Source organism: Phodopus roborovskii, unplaced genomic scaffold, assembly GCF_943737965.1.
Source record: "Phodopus roborovskii unplaced genomic scaffold, PHOROB, whole genome shotgun sequence".
NCBI lineage: Eukaryota > Metazoa > Chordata > Mammalia > Rodentia > Cricetidae > Phodopus > Phodopus roborovskii.
The window spans coordinates 7,220,281-7,238,732 of NW_026126599.1; the positions used below are offsets into that span (position 1 = coordinate 7,220,281).

Here is an 18,452-nt window from a genome sequence, read left to right on the forward strand (position 1 = left end):
TCAATTCACTGGGGTGTGTTCATAGTACTGGAAGATGTTGTACACAATACTGGATGAGAATAGTACTTAACATTCTCACCCAACTGAAAACCATGTAAGCTATAATAATGACCTATCTGAAAGTAATGAGAACTGGTGAAATTGTGGCACAAATGCTATGTGAATAACAAACCACTTTTAAAATTGGATTTCAGGCCAACTCCGTGAGAGGAAACCCATTCCCAACACTGTCAATAAGGCCAAGAACCTGAGACTAGAGAAATCCTGAGTCCAAGGAGAATTCCTACTACTACTAATCTATTAAATGAACATAGCAGTAATGAGGTTTCTAATGACATACTGCTGTATCCATCAAATAGCGAATCACTTAACCTTCATCAGAGAAGCTTCTTCTTGTAGTAGGTAATAATCAGCAAGAAAACTACAACTTGTTAACATGAAGAAAGGAAGAGACTTTGGAAAGCTCAGCTCAGACGAGGTTGGCTATATGATATCTGTCCCCTCAAGGGATCTATGTGGATAGAAGACAGAAAGATTGTAAGAGCCAGAGGTAATGAACGACTTCAAGGAAACATCATTTTCCAGACACAGTATGGCAGATGCACATATGCATTCACAGAGGCTGGGATAGAATTCACAAGATCTGCACAAGCTCAAACCATGCAAAATCTTAGTGTAGAGGAGCTCAGAGTTCTATCCTTAGCCAAGGAGGTACTGTCAATTGATAGTTACTGAGATGAGGAGAGTCAGGTTTCATCAATGGGGTGACACTGGGTTTGTCAACTATACTCCAGGGTAGGCCTCACCCTCAGGAATTGTTATCTAACATGAAATGGACTCCATGGTTTTTTATTTTGTTTAATTTTGTCTTGAAACAGTGGGAGATAATGTAAAGCTGTATAGGAGGGGAGGTAGAGAATTATCTGGAAGAAGATGGAGGAAGGAATTAATATAATTAAAATACATTGTATGAAACTCTCAAAGAATATGAAATATTTTTAAATTGGGTTAAAAAATAAAACAGATATTATATTTTCAGTATAATATTATTGTAGAATATTGGCACTAGAAGATATAACAATTTTACAATTAGAAATGTTACAATATTTCACATTTTCATTAAAAATTGATTGATCAAATTGCAGAGACATGGTTACTTTTCAAAGAACTCAAATAATTTGATGGAGACAACCAGATATGGATGTAGATGGTCTCATGAGGTCCAGAGAAGATGAATTTCTCATTCTGTCAATTGACTTAGTCATTTCCTTTACTTTAGATGGTACTCTGTATTGACACCGAGAAAGATCAATGGGTGTACTGAATCCATAACCATCCATCAGAGTCAGTTGATTAGCCTCATCTTCATCTGGATTTGACTCATGAAGTAAGTTAAAGTTTCCAATGTTCTTAGACACCACCTTCTCAAGGAACATAGGAGAAGTTCTTGAGGGAAAGTCATGCTCCGGTTGTGATCACATCTCGTGGCACAACATTTAGAACAATGTGTTTTTCTGGTTGTAGAATTAGTTCTCTGCTTAATTCTATAGGTATCTACAACAGTGGAGGAAAATACTGAGAATCATTGGGTGAACCAACAACAACCCCTAAAGTAAAGTAGAAGATATTCATGATGATGTTGTTTGCAGGTATTTCTAAGCTGAATTTTGGGTCATATGCTTTGACTTCCATATTTTTTTCAAGCTGTGTCAATTAGATGGTGAAAACACGCATCCAAATATGGATAAGGTAATATATTTATTGAGAATCTACTATATACAGGGCCTGAGATGAAGTCATGTTTGTTTATATTATTTCTGTTTTATGCTACTTTATTTTTATTTATTTATTTATTTATTTATTTATTTATTTATTTATTTGGAGACAGGGTTTCTCTGTGTAGCTTTGGAGCCTGTCCTGGTATTCATCCTGTAGACCAGGCTGGCCTCAAACTCACAGAGACCCACCTGCCTCTGTCTCCCACATGCTGGGATTAAATGTGTGTTCCCCACCACTGATCTAAGGATACTTGGAAGATCTGACTATAGTCCTCCACTTTACCAATTGAGCTATCTAAGGACCCACATTCTGTGCCACTTTAAACTAAAACAGACTAGTTCAATTTATCTTTGGTTTGATTTTTTTTTTCAAGACAGTGTCTTATTCTGTAGCTAGTGCTGACCTGCAGCTCAACATGTAGACCATGTTGGCCTTGAACTCACAGAGATCCAACTGTCTCTGCCTACTGAGTCTGGGACTAAATTCATGTGTCACTAAGCCTGGTGAGTTTAAGTATGTGAGCCCTATTCTTAGTTATTATGTAATTTTCTTTTAGTTCTGAAAAGTGATTTTTGGTTTGTTGACACTTGCAAATTAATCCTGCATGAATACATTTCACTTCTATGAACAGTCCTCAGCTCCTAGATCATATGCCACCACTACAGTTGGACAAATCTTTAGGAGGACTCAAATATTTGCTTGCTTTCCCAGCATTTATTCTTTGCTTTCAAGGATGATTTGAATGAAGAATTCTGAATCCTACAGTGTTTTCAATGATGCTTTAGCCTCATGCTATTTGTTGATGAAGGGGGAAAGCCTCCAGTGGATTAATCTTATGGACATATAGGAGAATGAAGGGGAACAAAATTGTTATAGAGATAGAGAAGTGCCAATTTTAAGATGACTGGAACTTGAGAGAGTATCTTCCCCATGACAGGTTGCTCTCAAAACTTGAGTCTTGGTTTGTCTGTCTAAATCCCTGTACATGCTTATGATTTAAATGCTTAGGTGTTGGTGGTGCACGCCTTTAATTCCAACACTCAGGGGGCAGAGGCAGGCACATCTCTATGAGTTCAAGGCCAACCTGGTCTACAGACAAGTTCCAGGACAGGTTCCAATGCAATACAGAGAAACCCTGTCTCAAAAAATGAAAACAAAAACCTCCAAACAAACAAACAAACAAACAAACATAACCACATACACAAGTGCTTACTGAGCAGGAAGTAACATAAGTGAGGTTGTGTGTGCATAAAGCCACATAACTGCCTTAACCACAACTCACAGAACAAACAGTCCCATCCCAGGAATAAAACTAATTGACAAAGAGAAGCCACATTCTAAATACACACATCCCGAATATTATATCCATTCCTTTGCAAGAAATAAGAACATGTGTTCAGGAAAATGTAAATGCTTTCTCTAATTGTACCACCTTGTTTTAAAAATTTAAGTAGTATACATGTTTTTTTCCGTGGATGCATAGAAAATGATGTGCATAAAATAAATATGTAAGTGTTATCTGTTCATTGTTTAATTAGTCTAATGTTTTCATAACAGAATACTATAATTGTAAACTATACTTCAGAACATTTTCTGAAGGCTTTCAATGCTCAAACTCTCCACAAAGAACCATTTGGAATTTGTAGATGGAATAATGGGAGGTGATGTAGAAAAGAGAGTGGGTGCCCTTCAATACTGGGAGAAAGAGAATAACTAAACTGGAGGCTGTAAGAACAAAATATTAGCAGCATTATTTGTAATAACCAGAACCTGGAAGCAACCTAGATGCCTCTCAACTGAAGAATGGATAAAGAAGATGTGGCATATTTACACAATGGAGTACTTACTATTCGGCCGAAAAAAACCAATGGAATAGTGAAATTCGCAGGCAAATGGATGGAACTAGAAGAAACTTCCCTGAGTGAGGGAACCCAGTAACAAAAAGGCAAACATGGTATGTACTCATTCATATATGGTTTTCAGACATAGAGCAAAGGATCACAAGCCTCCAATTCACACCACCAGAAAAGCTAGGAAAAAAGAGGACCCTAAGAGAGACGTACATGGTCCCCCCAGAGAAGGGGAAAGGGACAAGATCTCCCAAGCTAATTGGGAGCATGGGGGAAGGGGAGATGGAGTCCAGGGGAAGAGGAGGGGGAGAGGTGGGCATGAAGGAGCAGGAAGATTGAGTCAGGGAAAGAATAGAGGAAAGCAAGAAAAGAGATACCATAATAGAGGGAGCCATTCTAGGTTTTAAGAGAAATCTAGCACTAGGGAAATGTCCAGAGATCTAAAAGGATGACCACCAACTAACAATCTAAACAATAATGGAGAGGCTACCTTAAATGCCCTTCCCTGATAATGAACTCTTGGAATCCAGTTGCAGACAGGGAGGAGTGATGAGCAAAGGGGTCAAGACCAGACTGGAGAAACCCACAGAAACTACTGACCTGAACAAGTGGAAGCTCATGGCCTCTAGTCTGATAGCCTGGAAACCAGCATAGGACTGACCCAGATTCCTTGAATGTGGTGTTAGTTGGGAGGACTGGGCAGTTTATGCGGCTTATGGTAGTGGATCAGTATTTATCCCTAGTATACGAATGGACTTTGGGAGCCCACCCCACATAGAGGGATACTTTCTCAGCCTAGACACATGGGGGAGGGCCTAGGCCCTGCTGCAAATGATATGATAGACTTTGAAGCCTCCCCATGGAAGGCCTCACCCTCCCTGGGAAGCAGAAAGGGAATGAGAGGGGAGTTGGTGGAGGTGGGGAAAAGGGGAGGGCAGTAGGGTGCGGGAACTGGGATTGACATGTAAAACAAGCTTGTTTCAAATTTAAATAAAAATTTATATAAAAAGAACAAAATATTAGCATAGGTGATAAAAGTAGTAGAAGCCAAAAGTAACATATAATGTAAATGAGGAAAGAAACCTAAGAGAAATATTTATTTGGGCAATGAACAAGAATTTGAAGTATGAAAGTGGAATATGAAGTGGGGGGGAAGGATACATGATTTATGGAAATATTACAGCAACCTTTTATTTTGCAGCAGAGCTCATGAGAAGTGAGGCAGAACCATCAAGATGCCCCATAAAGTTGGAGTTCATCATAAACATAAACTTTCAAATATTTATTTCTTCTTATTTTATGTTCCTTAGTGTTTTACTTGCATATGTGTATGTATACCATATGTCTGAGGTCTCAACAGAGGCCAGAGAAGGATTATCAGGGGCTCTGGAACTGGAGTTACAAATGGTTGTGAGCCACCATGGGGCTCTGGGCTCAGGTTCTTAGTAAAAGCAGATAGTGTTCTTAACCACTGAGCCCTAGCATTTGTGTTTTAAGGAAACAATTCTCAACTCAGCATCATATGGGAAGTCAGAGGTGAGCTTTCAAAGCCACACTCTGGTTAACTTATTTTAGGATTTCAGAAATGACCAGGCATCATGAGTTTTTGTTTTTGTTTTTGGTATGGGTGTCATGTAGCCCATGCTGGTTTCAAATTCAATAAGTGGCCAAGGATTACTTGTATTTATGATCCTCTTGTCCCCATCTCTTGAGTGCAGAGATTTCAGGTATGCATCATCATAGCTAATTCATGCAGTTGTGGGGATGGGCACCAAAGCTGTGCTAGGTAAGCACTTTGCCAACTGAGAAATTTCTCAGACCTCACATATGAGTTGTAAATCTCCTCAGGTGATTCTGATGTGAGGCCAGTGGTTGACAAGACTGTTAGAGGACAGCTTCTGTGAGTTCATAAAGAAGAGTGCACCACCCAACAAACACGAAGACATGGTCACTGCACCTCTTGATGGCACATGACATATCCAATCTCCAGTGGACATGACTGGAGCTTCAAACAGAATGCATATAATCCTGTCATACTGATCTTCACTAACTCCCCATAATGCTACAATTTTACTCTATATTGACACACACCCAAAGGTCTCTTGGCTTCTGCCTAGATACAAATATCTCATTTGGCTACAAAGCAAATTAGCAAACCTCAAACAAGCAATTTGTTTTTATACACAGACCCTTCAGTTAAAAAAAAATGTCCCCCTCCCAATATTGTTTACAGAGATAGTTTTTCCCTCACCTGTGTTTCCTTACAAGGCTGGAAGGAGAAGTTCTGCAGGACTTTCGTGAGAACAAGTTTCATGTTCATGAGAGCAAACCTGAAGCCAATGCAGTTCCTGGGTCCAATCCCAAAGGGCAGGAATGCATAAGGATCAATGCTGCCCTTGTTCTCCTTGCTGAACCTGGAGACACACAGTAATGATAAGTCAAGAAAGGGTACAAGCATAAGAGCTACATACATGAATTTGCCTTCAGATGTCTAACCAGTAACATATAAAGAGTTTGGGAAATGGTCACTGAACTTGTGCTTCTAGGTATTTGGCTCTAAGAAATTATACACTAAAGGTCCTTTCCACCCCCTTTTCCTAAAAGAGTTTCTATATGGTAGATAAGACAAATGTTTTTTTGAAAGAAAATGCACCCTATGTGCCCACTAGTGTAATAGTGGTGTTTTGTGGCAGGGGTAACCTACCAACTGTCTGATTGGAGTTCCAATTTACAGGGTGAATTAATGCCTGGTACTGAAAATCTGGTCGAAATCCAATAGCTTTGGTAGTCATGGGGTCTGTCAGAGAATCTGTTGTTTTGCTAAGTAGGACATGGTATTAAACTGTCTTCTAAATATTTATGTTTATATGCAAACATTAGTGTTGCTTTCAGCCTTGGTCTTGCAATGGGAGACCGTTAACACAGAGACCCATACCTGGTCAGGTTGCTGAAAGTGTGCATTGGTGGAGAGCTCACTGATTAATGGGACATCTAAATCACTCCCTACAAGACTTAGAGAGCATCTCAGAAGAGGGGGCAACATGATGTAAGAGCCAGGAAATGAAAGGGGTGGTGTGAAACATTATCAACTGGACATGACAATCCATTGTACTCACGAACTCTCAGGAGCTGTGATTGCCTATACAAGGCTAGACCCATGTAGATACATTCCATCATGGATGGGAGAGGGAGTTCATGAGGTGCCATCTCCCTAAAGAGCTATTGACAATAAATGATTCCTGGGGTAGAGGGAAGTTTCTCTTCAATTGTGTATCTACAGGTGAGTTGTCCATTCTCCAGTAAATAACTCCTATACCTTTGCTTATGCAAGCAACCCTAATTAAATTCCTGAGTCACAAGGGAACAGGAGCCATGAAAAGAGGAGGAAGATTGCATGGGGATAAGTAGGATTCAACGTGAGTGGGAGGGAGAAGAGACAGGGCAAGGTGAAGTGAAAATGACCAAAATATAGCATCCATGCATGCAATTGCCAAAGAATAAAAAGTAAAAATGGAGGGGACATATCTTTAAACTCGAAAAGTCCTTTCAGGATGATGTTGGTCTCCATGACATGACAGAAAATCTCATGTGAGCCAGCTGAAGGAAGTGGGTTCTTTCCTTATTCTTAAGTTGGTCATGTTTTATTTGAGGAAGGAGGATAAGACAGTCTGTATGTAATCCTCACATTTTCTTCCTGTCTTTCTCTTTCCCTCTCCTCTTTTTTCTTTGCTTTCTCTTTCAGTCTCTCCATAGAATGCAAATAGATGTAAAATTACATTTAGATCATCTTCCCACAAGATATTTTAGCATAAACAGGTTAGTATGTCAGAGTGGGCTCCCACTCCTGGGATCCTGGTACCTTTCAGGGTGGAATCCCTCAGGCTCTGGCCAGTACTGTGGATCATGGTGAAGAGCAAAAACTGGTATAGTCACTACTGAACCTTTGGGAACAAGCACACCATCCATTCCCACATCCTGTTTACAGATTCTCTCGATTCTGTTAGCAATTGGGTATAATCTGAGGGTTTCTTTCAACACCATGTCCAGGTACTCCATCTCCATCACTTTATCATAGTTGGGACGTGCCTGGGAAGAAACAAAAAAGATTTGTTCTGGGAGTTTAGATTAATTTTTGGCTGGATCTGTGAGTTCTCAGTAGCTCCAAAGTTTCTGACACCAGCATTACAAAGGTCCTAAGCACTTACAACACATTTTATAGTTTTAAATTGTTTTTTTTTATATGTGTAGGCATTTTTGCATACATATGCATTTGTGCACATGAGAGCAGTGCCTACAGAAGTTGGAAGAGGGAGTCAGATCCCTTGCAACTGGCAATGCAGTCATTTGGGTGCTGTGAATCAAACCTGGTTGGATATTCCAAAAGAGCAGCCAGTGCTCTTAACCACAGAGTCATCTACCAGCCCTTTCAAGGTGGTTAGAATACTTAACTATCACTTGGGGCTTAAAATGTCTCAATTAGTGACATGTCTACTATGAATGTGTGAGTTCACATACACACCATTCATAAAGCTAGACACGATGACACACATCTATAATAACAGCAGTGAAAGAGGCATGTGTGGGAGCAGATACTGGGCATGTTTGGTGATCATTGGCCAGACTGTCTAGCCAAATTGATGATCTCCAATTTCAGCGAGAAAGCGCGCGCGCACACACACACACACACACACACACACACACACACACACACACACACACAGAGCCAGAGATGAGAAAGTGTCTCCTCCCTCCTATTCCAATCACCATCCAGTCACCTTATTGGGCAGAGTGACGTCAATCTCCTCCTGTAGTTTCTTCTGTATATCAGGGTGAGTGGCCAGTAGATACAGGGCGAAGGCAAGTGTGCTGCTGGTGGTATCATAGCCAGCAAAAATAAAGATAATTGACTGGGCTAGGATCTCCATGTCAGATAGAGCTGAAAGTAAGAAAATATTTCAGAAAAGTCAGAATGGACCATCACAGAAGAGATGAGGAGAACATGAAAGGAGGCTCCTGTTCCCCAGAGATAAATATGGAGAAGCAGTTCAGTACCCTGGGACTGTTGTCACACTGCCATCCATGTGACACAGCCAGAGAAGGGGAAGACTGCTTCAGCCAGGACACCCCAGGGTTTATGCTCTGATCCTCACCATCAGTGGGCAACTTTGAGATGTGTTGTTCATTCTGTTTCCAAGACTCATTTTTAGTTTTTATTTATGTGTATTTGTGTCTGTCTGGAGGGTTGCCGTATGTGTGTGTGGGGTGCCCATGGAGTCCAGAAGAGGGCATCTAATCCCTTACAAGTGGAGTTTTGGAAGTTTGTGAGCTGTAGGTGCTGGGAACTGAACTCCAGTCCTCTGTTAGATCTTAAGATTTTTTAAAAAATTTTTTGAGACAGGGTTTCTCTATGTAGCCCTGGCAGTCCTAGAACTTCCTTTGTTGAACAGGCTGGCCTCGAGCTCACCGAGATCAACCTGTCTTCCCCTCCCAAGTGTTGAGATTAAAGGTGTGTGCCACCACCACCTGGCTTTAGTTTTTATTTTTTATGTGTGTGCATGTACAGGTGTACAAGTGCCCATGGAGAGCAGAAGATGGCTTTGGAGCTCATAGACTGGAACCACAGGCATGGGTGCTGTGACTCAGTTATTGGTAATTTTTTTCCTCCCAATTAGTGTAAGTCCTTGGTACTAAATTAAATCTGTACTAGAAACTAACAACCAGTTGGTATTTTTTAAAAATTAGTAACTATTTTAACAACCAAAATTGAAACAGAAGGGCTGAAGATACATCACTCAGTAGGTAGAGAGCTAGCCTGGAAGCATAAAACCCAGGATTCAGTCCCCAGCAGTGTTCTAACCAGGCATGGTAGCATAGAATTTAAAAGGTCATCCTCAGGCACACTATGAATGTGCAGTTAGCCTGGGTTGTATGAGGCCCAGTCTCTAAAGGAGAAGGAGGAATAGAAGAATTTGAAGTTAGGTGATCACATGAAAGGGTTTCAAATGTACAAACTGGAGAGAATTCGAAACACAAAATACATGATGACTTTATAAAACAAATTTGGGGACATAGAAGATTATGTAATAAATATATATATACATATATGTGTGTATATGTATATATATATGCATGCATGCAATGGTATATACTAGAATTAAGCAAATATGTAAGAATAGAATACTCCCTTTACATTAGCTACTAATGCACACTGGTAGAATTAGGTCTGCAAATTTTTGCAACCATAATAGTAATAATGATTTTAAATTAAAACAGCTGTGGACAGGAGGCTAGAAAGATGGCTCAGTGGGTAAAAGCACTTGCTGCACAAACAAGAGGACCTGAGTTTGAATCCTCAGTCCCCAAGTAAAAAGCCAAGTGTGGTAGCACTCCCCTGTAGCCCCAACTCTGTGGATCATTGGTACTGGCTGGCTCTCAGCCTAGCTCCAGGTTGAATAAAAAGACCCTGTCTTGAAGGAATCAGGCAGAGAGTGATTGAGGAAGATACTTGATGCCTTCCACACACACATGCACATAATGCATATACCACTTGAAAAAGATAAAAAAATCTATAAGTGATTTTTAGGTGTGTAAAACAATTAGGATAAAGCATGTGTTTGTACAAAGAGGCAGTTACCAGATGCCACTTATTCAATGCACAAAGAAAAGCAAATCTTTACCATAGATTAAGGAAGATGACACATGTCCACCAGGGGCTCCCAGAAATCATCAATACTGTGTGGGTATGTGTCTCCTGCCTGGATGGGGGATATCTAGGCAGAGTTCCCAGTCAGTATGCTGGGAAAGACAGAAACAGCACCTGTGCAGACCTAGGTAACACACAGAGACCACTGATGACTTCCATCATGACTACCCTTCATGTTTGGAACAAACTTATGCCCATGTGCTTCTAGAAAATTCCATGTAGATAATAGCCGTGTCCTTTCAGCAACTTGACAGAGGTATTCTTCTGCTAGAAAACCTTCCCACAGATTTTCTGAGAGACCTGACCGCTCCTCTAGAGCTTCCTTGTCCATAGGGCAGGGAGTCCTTGATTACCTTTGTGAGACTCTTTGTCTTTGGAATTGTCATGTGTGTTCATCATCAGCTGAAGGAAATCCACTCGGTGCTGGAAGCAGAAAGAGAAGTTGCAGAAATAGAAGGTCAATGGTGAGGTTAGAGGTCAGAGGTGGATCGGGGTGGCAGAAGCTTAACCTCCTTTCTGAGAACATAGCTCCCTTAAATTCACAGACATGCCTAGTGTTGCTTAAGGCATCAAAGAACAAAAGCACCAGTGTCTAAACCAGGAAGCAATCCAGCTACCACATCAACCACTTTTCCAGTAAATTACAATAGACACAATTTTAAACAATAACTTTGATTTGTTGAAAATGTTTTTGAAGGAGATTAAAATAGTATTTCCCTCCCTTTTAATCATTTTTATCTATTCTTAGAGAATTCCATACATGTATATAATGAGATATGGTCATACCCACACCACCATTTTCTCCATTTGAACCCTTCTGTATCCCTCATAACATTTCTTTCTCCAAACCTCATGACGTCTTCTTTATAAATAACCCACTGAGTCCAACTGGTGCTGCCCATATGTGTCTGGTTATGGGGCATCCACTGGCGCATGGACAAACTACTGGTGTCCTCCTTCTGCAGCCATAAACTACCAATAGTTTCCAGTAAGGGGTGGGGCTTGGACCTGCCCTCTCTCACCTATGCTGGAGATTTGGTGGTCTTGATCTTGTGTAGGTCTTGTGTCTTTCTTCTTAATTTCAGTCCTTATGCAGGGCACTGTTGTTTTCATTCCTTTTGCTAAGTGTTAATTCCTGGATTATTCACAATTAGCTTTCCAAAACTCCAATTTCTCCTCTCTCAGAAATATTAAAATTCTCTTCAACACACACTCTCTCTCCCTTACTCTCTCAATCTAGCCTTCTCTATCTGCTTTAGTGACAGCTGAAAGGAAGCCCACAGCTCACATATTCACAGCCCAACATGTTATCAAACCCTGGCCTCTCATGACACCACTACTTTTACCTTCTGTTTAGAGTCCAAGTGATTTTCCTTCATTCTCTCCACGAATTTTTTGAAAAATGCTATGGAATCTCTTCGGAATATTGATATATGTAACCTCTCGTATATTGGGGTGAGGAATGGAAAGAGTACTAGAAAGGATAGATTAAAAAATAAATTTTAGTGGAAACACAAGTTTCATCTAGAGAAATCATGCAGCAATCTAAAGAATAAGTTATTAGTGTCTCAATAAGAAGCCATTCTCTTTGTGACCTTGTTCACAATGTGTCACCACCATAATGCTCCTTCTGTGCTTTGGAATAGCCAGAGGAACAAATCTGACTCTTGGGATTTAACTCTGTTCCTGTAGTGCTTGTGGATTCAGAAAGTACAGACAAGGTCCTTTGACATGATTCAACAGCTAAAAGGTCCCTGCAGACAAGCCTAATAACCTGAGTTTGATCCTGTATTCCATACTGTGGAAGGAGAGAACAAGCTACTGTAAGTTGTCCTCTGGTCTGCACATGCCACAGAAATAAATAAATGAATAAATAAAAGTTAAAAGCATATACATAAATAATAAAGAAAGTTAAGCCAAGATAACATTTGGTGTCAATTGGCTTGATAAAATCAAATCTAGCACTAGAAAGGATATTTGGAAAGTCAGAAGTATGTGCAAATTAATCTATACACTCGTATTAAATAACCAATAGGTCGAAGAACTCCAGAAGATGTTTGGAAAATTTGTTGAGATATAGTTTCATTGTGGAGTGCTTGGCTAGCATTATGATATTTTGGGATCTCTTTGAAGGAGGAAAAGAATGGAAAATGTCTTGAGAGAGGGTATGAAATAAAGATAATCAAGATTGTGTAGAGAAAAGGTCCAGGGAGGATAATGATGGGGGTTGTCCTTCTGTATGCTGTGAATGCATATTATCTTGTATTGGTTGATGAAAAAAGCTGCTTTGGCCAATTGACAGACATGATTTAACCAGGCAGTAAATCCAAACAGGGATCGCGAAAGGTAGTAGATGGAGTCAGAATGATGTCATGTAGCTGCCGAGGAGGCAAGAGGCCTGGGCATCACCAGTAAGCTACAACCACACTGAGATACACAGATTAATAATTAAGAGAGAACTAGCCAGTAAGAATCCTGAGCCATTGGCGAAACAGTTTATAATTAATAAAAGCTTCTGTGTGTTTATTTGGGACTAAATGCCAGTGGGACTCGGTAGGACAGAAACCGATTATCTGCAGGATAATCTTTTTGTACAAAGTGCCTAGGCACCTTCTGATTGGTTTAATGAAGAGTTGAATGGTTAATAGCTAGGACAGGTTAATAGAGAGGACAGGAAGGAGAGAGTAAACTTGGGAAGAAGAAGGGTGGATTTCACCAGCAAGACACAGGGTTGGGGGTTGTGAATGGGGAGTTGGTTTATAGTATGGGAGAGAGGTAATGAGTCACATGGCAGAACATAGATTAATAGAAACACATTAATTTAAGTTATAAGAGCTAGTTGGAAACAAGCCTAAAGTGAGGCCAAACTTTCATAACTAATAACAAGTCTCCATGTCATTATTTGTGTTTTAGTGGACCAAGTAGAGTATAACCTTAGGTTTACAGCCTTCATTTTTAAAATCTAAAATCATCAAACTTTGCATTACAAAATAAAAAATTAAAACAACTAAATGGGGAGATGATTCATTGATAAAATGCTTGCCATGCAAGTACAAAACATGAATTCTGTACCCAGCACCCCTTTAAAGCCAAGCTCAAAGACAGGTGGCCCAAACTCAGAAATAAAGAAAAAAAAATCACTCAATCTCCCTCACTTCCAGAGTCTAGCCTATAATAAATAAATGTAAATATGTGAGCACATATAAGTGTGGATATGGGATGATTCTTAAAAGGAGACCAAGGGAGTATGATATTAGGTGTCGAGGAAAGATGGATGTAGGCAGAAGGACACATGAGCTATATATGGAAAAGTAATTGACAGAGAAAGTATTAAAATTATAAAGGATGCACCACTGCTAATTGTACCCAGCACATACACAATAAAATACTACAGGGGTGGAGAGATGGTTCAGCAGTTAGCACTGACTGCTGAGTGATCACAGGTTTTGAGTAGCACCCATGTCGCTGCTCTCAACTATCTGGTACTCAATTTCAGGGGATTTAATGCCCTCTTATGGTTTAGACAGGCACTTCATGCATGCATACACATACCTGCAGGTAAAACACTCATACACATAACATAAAAATAAGTAAATCTTTCATAAATATTAAAACATTTCATCTGTGCAAGAGAGATGGTAGAAAGGCAGATATTAAATCATCTAACTTTGTTTTATAATTGCATTAGGACTAGGGAAATGCTAATCAAAACCTCAAGTCCAATCTGCAGGGTATCCACTAATGGAAATGATCAAAGTCATGGGAGAGCCAAGTGGAGCATGGAGGACCTGGAACTCTTCTGCTTTTCCAGAAGACATATAAAATGCTGCAGTTACTGTGGAAAATGCATGCTCTATTGTTTAATATGTTAAAATGGGTTATATTGTGACTCAGGATCAACAATTAGGAAACTATACCTTCAAAACATAAATATTCAAACATAACCTTGTATTCAAATGCTCATAGCAGCAAATTTCACAGCAGACATATAATGCTAACTTCAGTGTCCATCAATGTATGTGGAATGTTACTCATTGATAGACATGGGAGACAGTGATGCTTGCTTCATGAAATATTTAGCTAAATGACAAAGACCTGCCACAGAGATGGCATAGACTATGATCCCATTGATGTGAAATATCCAGAATATGCAGATACACAGAAAATAAATTGGTGGTCGTGTAGGTCAGGGCTGATTGAAGGATGATGGTGCAAATGTACAACATGGCTAGAACAAAGTTCCCTTCAGGTGACATTGGTAATGAGCCATGTAGACCATCGTCAAAGCAGATTCTTGAGTGATCCAAGTGCTGAGAATAAGTGACTGCTGAGTGCTGAGTGCTACATGGAGCATCTATATATATCAACAATCCCACCACTCAAGGCTCAAGGAGCATCATGTAAGAGAATGTGGGAATAAAGTAAGAGCCAGGGAGGGTTGGTGTGAAATGCCATGTCCTGGACATTGCATGGCCCACTCATGCTGGTCAGCATCCTAGCAGGCAGCACTGATTGGACTCAATGGGTGACCAAAAAGAGGAAGGGAAATAAGTTGAGAGGAAGATGTGTTGGGCTGTCGGAGGGAAGTGGGAGTTGAGTGTTACTGGTGGGTATAATCACGATAGATTGTATACCTATATGATATTGTCAAAGGATATATAAAAGAATTCTAAAACAAAGCCAGGAGTGGTGGCTTACACCTTTGTAGGTAGAGGTAGGTGAATCACTGTGAGTCCTAGGCCAGTCCAGTCTACACAGCAAGGTCCAGGTCAGCTGGTGCTACACAATGAGATCCTGTCTAAAAGAAAAATGAAGTTCTAAAACAAAAGTAAGGGGCGCATGTCTTTTTGAATGCACTAAAAACATTGGATTGTGCCTTTAAAAAATACGTATATTCATTATTTTTTCTTATTTTACATATTGATCCCAGTACTTTCTCCCTCACTTCCTTCTTCCTGTTCGCTCCTCCCTCTGACCCCCTCCCATCCCATTCTCCACCCATTCCACAGGGAGGGTGATGCCTTCCAGGAGGGCCCATCAAAATCTGTCAAGTCATTTGGAGTAGGGTCTAAGCCCTCCCTCCTGCCTCTAGGCTAAGGGAGTATTCCTCCATGGGAAATGGGCTCCCGAAGTCCTTTCCAGCACCAGGGATACATTCTGGTTCCACTGTCAGAGGTCCCTTAGACTGCCCAGGCCTTCTAACTGAGACTCATGTTCAGGGGGCTGAGTTGGTATAATGCTGGTTTCCCAGCTATCAGTCTGGGGATCCATTAGATCCCCTTTGTTCAGGTCAGCTGCCTGTGGGCTTCTGTAGCCTGGTCTTGACCCCTTTTCTTATCACTTCTCCCTCTCTGCAGCTGGATTCCAGGAGTTCAGCTAAGTGTTTAGCTGTGGGTGTCTGCTTCTGTTTCCATCAGCTACTAGATGAAGGTTCTATGATGGCAGATAAGTTAGTTATCAATCTCATTATCAGAGAAGGGCATTTAAGGTAGCCTCTCCACTATTGCTCAGATTGTTAGTTGGGGTCACACTTGTAGATCTCTGGACATTTCTCTAGAGTCAGTTTTCTTTTCAAACCTATAATGGCTCCCTCTATTATGTCATCTCTTTTTTTGCTCTTGTCTATTTGTCCCTTTCCTGGTCCCACATATTCTCCTCTCCTCCCCTTCTCTTTTTCCTAACTCCCTCTCCACGCACTGCTCCCTACCTCTCCCAATATGCTCAGGAGATCTTGATCCTTTCCCCTTATGTGAGGGACTTTGTATGAATCTCTTAGAATCCTCCTTGTATTCTAGTTTCTCTGGCAGTGTGTATTATAGGCTGGTGACCCTTTGCTCTATGTCTAAAATCCATGTATCAGTGAGTACATACACTGAGATCAACAGTTAATAAATGGGACCTCCTGAAACTAGGCTGTGCCTTGAAGAATGACCCAATAAGATTGTGAATAACAAGTCAGGTGAATTGTATATCAATAGAGCTATTAGTTTTTGGTAAGTGTGGAAGACAAAGGCAGAATTGATAAACATGGCCACATTCAAGATCAGTGGGTCAAAAGGCAGAAGAACCATCAAACATACCTGCTGTCATTATTATTGGATCAAAAAAATCAAATCTTATGAGCTTCCTGGCATTTTCCACAAAAGGGTCCTTTGGGTTGTTGAGGGAATCAACGTTTACACCAAATGATGTACTTGTGATCACATCCATGCTGTAGGCACCAAACACTCTGAGAAGAGAGAGACATAGAAGTTTATCACTTGCAGCAAGAAGCCAGGAATAATTCACATTCTTGGGCAAGACAGGCACAACCACCTCAGTACTGACCAAGCACCTTCCCCTCCTACCCATCCTCTGCCTTTGCGAACTTGGTACTATCATGTTTCTTTTTCAACTGTATATTTTGTCATCTAGTGTCTAAAAGGGTTAGAAGGAGCAGCTGGACCATGTGAGACAACAGAAGGATGACCTTCTGCCCCGGTTACCCTTCCTCTCCCAGAACCACCGAGGGTGTACCACTACTTACTCCTTTGCAATGATAGGCTTGCCTTTCTCTGCCTCTCTCCTCAAGTATTTCACCAAAATATCTCCATACTGTTCAATGATGGGGAACATCTAAGCACAAAACACAAAGGCATCCACAGTTAGGAGTGGAGACTCCAGATGCACAAATATTTCAATGTGAAGTCCTTTTAGTCACCTCTTTGAGTTTTCCACTGGTGAAGTTGGGGGACAGCAAGGTTCGAATTCTCTTCCATTCCTCATCCTTAGACACGGAAACAGCTTTATTCATTATCCCCATTGGGCCCAAATCCTGCAGTCCCCCCAAAAAAATACAAATAGTGCTCTGTGTAAGTCCAGAATTTCCCATGGTTGCAAAAGTGCTAAGTGGAGATTTCTGTATAACAATTAGTTACTGACATGGATCAAGCCTCATGCTAGATACAAAAAAAGGTCAGAATTTCCTCACAATCTACAAGAGATCAGGTGCTCACTGGGCTGCCTGTTGAGCTTTCAAACTTATATTCCAGGATCCTTCTAATTGTAAATCTCTCTATGGTTGGAAAATTAGTTCCAAGGGTGAGGGATGAAGATTGGAACAAGACTTAATAGATTCTCCAGAGCTATGCAAATGTCAAATAGCTTGAGAACAGCTAGAAAGTTAACTTTTCATCAGACAAGTTCTCCAGCTCAGTATTTACAACATAAGTGATGTAAAAAGGGATATCTTGATATGGTGTGTGTGTGTGTGTGTGTGTAGACTAGAGTACCAGAGTGCATGCTCATGTGTGGTCTTTAGTGACTAGAGGTCTGGCATCTTCCTCTATAATGTTTTACTGGGTTTTTTTGAGGCAGGGTTTCTCACTGAAGGCTCTGGTTTTGCTAGAGAAGGTAGGCAGCAAGCCCCAGGATCTACCTATTTCCAAACACAGCTCTGAAATAATGCCTGATGCTATGCCCAGCTTTTATTTGGGTGCTGAGCATCTCACTTTACCCACTGAGCCATCTCCCTAGCCCAGAGACACTTAAAGTTGTGAAGTTTTGGGTTTTTCAAGATTTATTTTAGTATTGTATGTATGTATTATGTATAGGTGTATGTATTTGTGTATGTATATATGTTGTGTGTATGTGTGTATATCTTGTGGTGTGTGTATGAATGTATGTACACGTGTGTGCAGTGCATTCAGAATCTAGAGGAGGAGTTGGATCTCCTAAAGCATAAGCAACAGTTACCATGTCATCTCACTGTCCCTAGTTTGTTTTCTTTGTGGATTTTTTTTAGAAATAATTCTGTAGATTTTTTTTCTTAATTCTTTATGCAGTGATAAAAGGGAAAACATAATTCTATTTCCCTGGTGGGATCTTCCTTCTGTGTTCCACACTTATAATTTATACTAATGTGGAGTCTTCCAGCTGCCCTTATATTAAAGCAATTAGCACAACAGGAAGAAATGGAAGTGGCTTCCACTTTCTGAAAGGCAGCTGCAAACTAGGTCTTCAGCCAACTTCACCAAATGACCAAAGGCTGAACAAGGGCCAGAGAGATGGCTTAGTACATAAAGGTGCTTGCTGCCAAGCCCAACATCCTGAGTTCAATCCCCAGTACCCACAATGTAGAA

General features: G+C 40.5%; 1 protein-coding gene across 1 annotated transcript in view; it reads right to left on the reverse strand.

The window, feature by feature from the left end:
- Window positions 1-1,035: 1,035 nt before the first annotated feature.
- LOC127237293 (cytochrome P450 3A31) overlaps window positions 1,036-18,452 on the reverse strand; it is a 33,834-nt gene continuing 16,417 nt past the window's right edge. The window contains exons 5-13 of the mRNA XM_051205485.1: window positions 17,033-17,146; window positions 16,859-16,947; window positions 16,413-16,561; window positions 11,679-11,806; window positions 10,686-10,755; window positions 8,405-8,565; window positions 7,489-7,715; window positions 5,881-6,043; window positions 1,036-1,554 (exon numbers count right to left, since the gene is read on the reverse strand). Coding sequence (XP_051061442.1) covers window positions 1,459-1,554; window positions 5,881-6,043; window positions 7,489-7,715; window positions 8,405-8,565; window positions 10,686-10,755; window positions 11,679-11,806; window positions 16,413-16,561; window positions 16,859-16,947; window positions 17,033-17,146 — 1,197 coding nt within the window. The 3' untranslated portion in view covers window positions 1,036-1,458. The remainder of the gene's footprint in view (window positions 1,555-5,880; window positions 6,044-7,488; window positions 7,716-8,404; window positions 8,566-10,685; window positions 10,756-11,678; window positions 11,807-16,412; window positions 16,562-16,858; window positions 16,948-17,032; window positions 17,147-18,452) is intronic.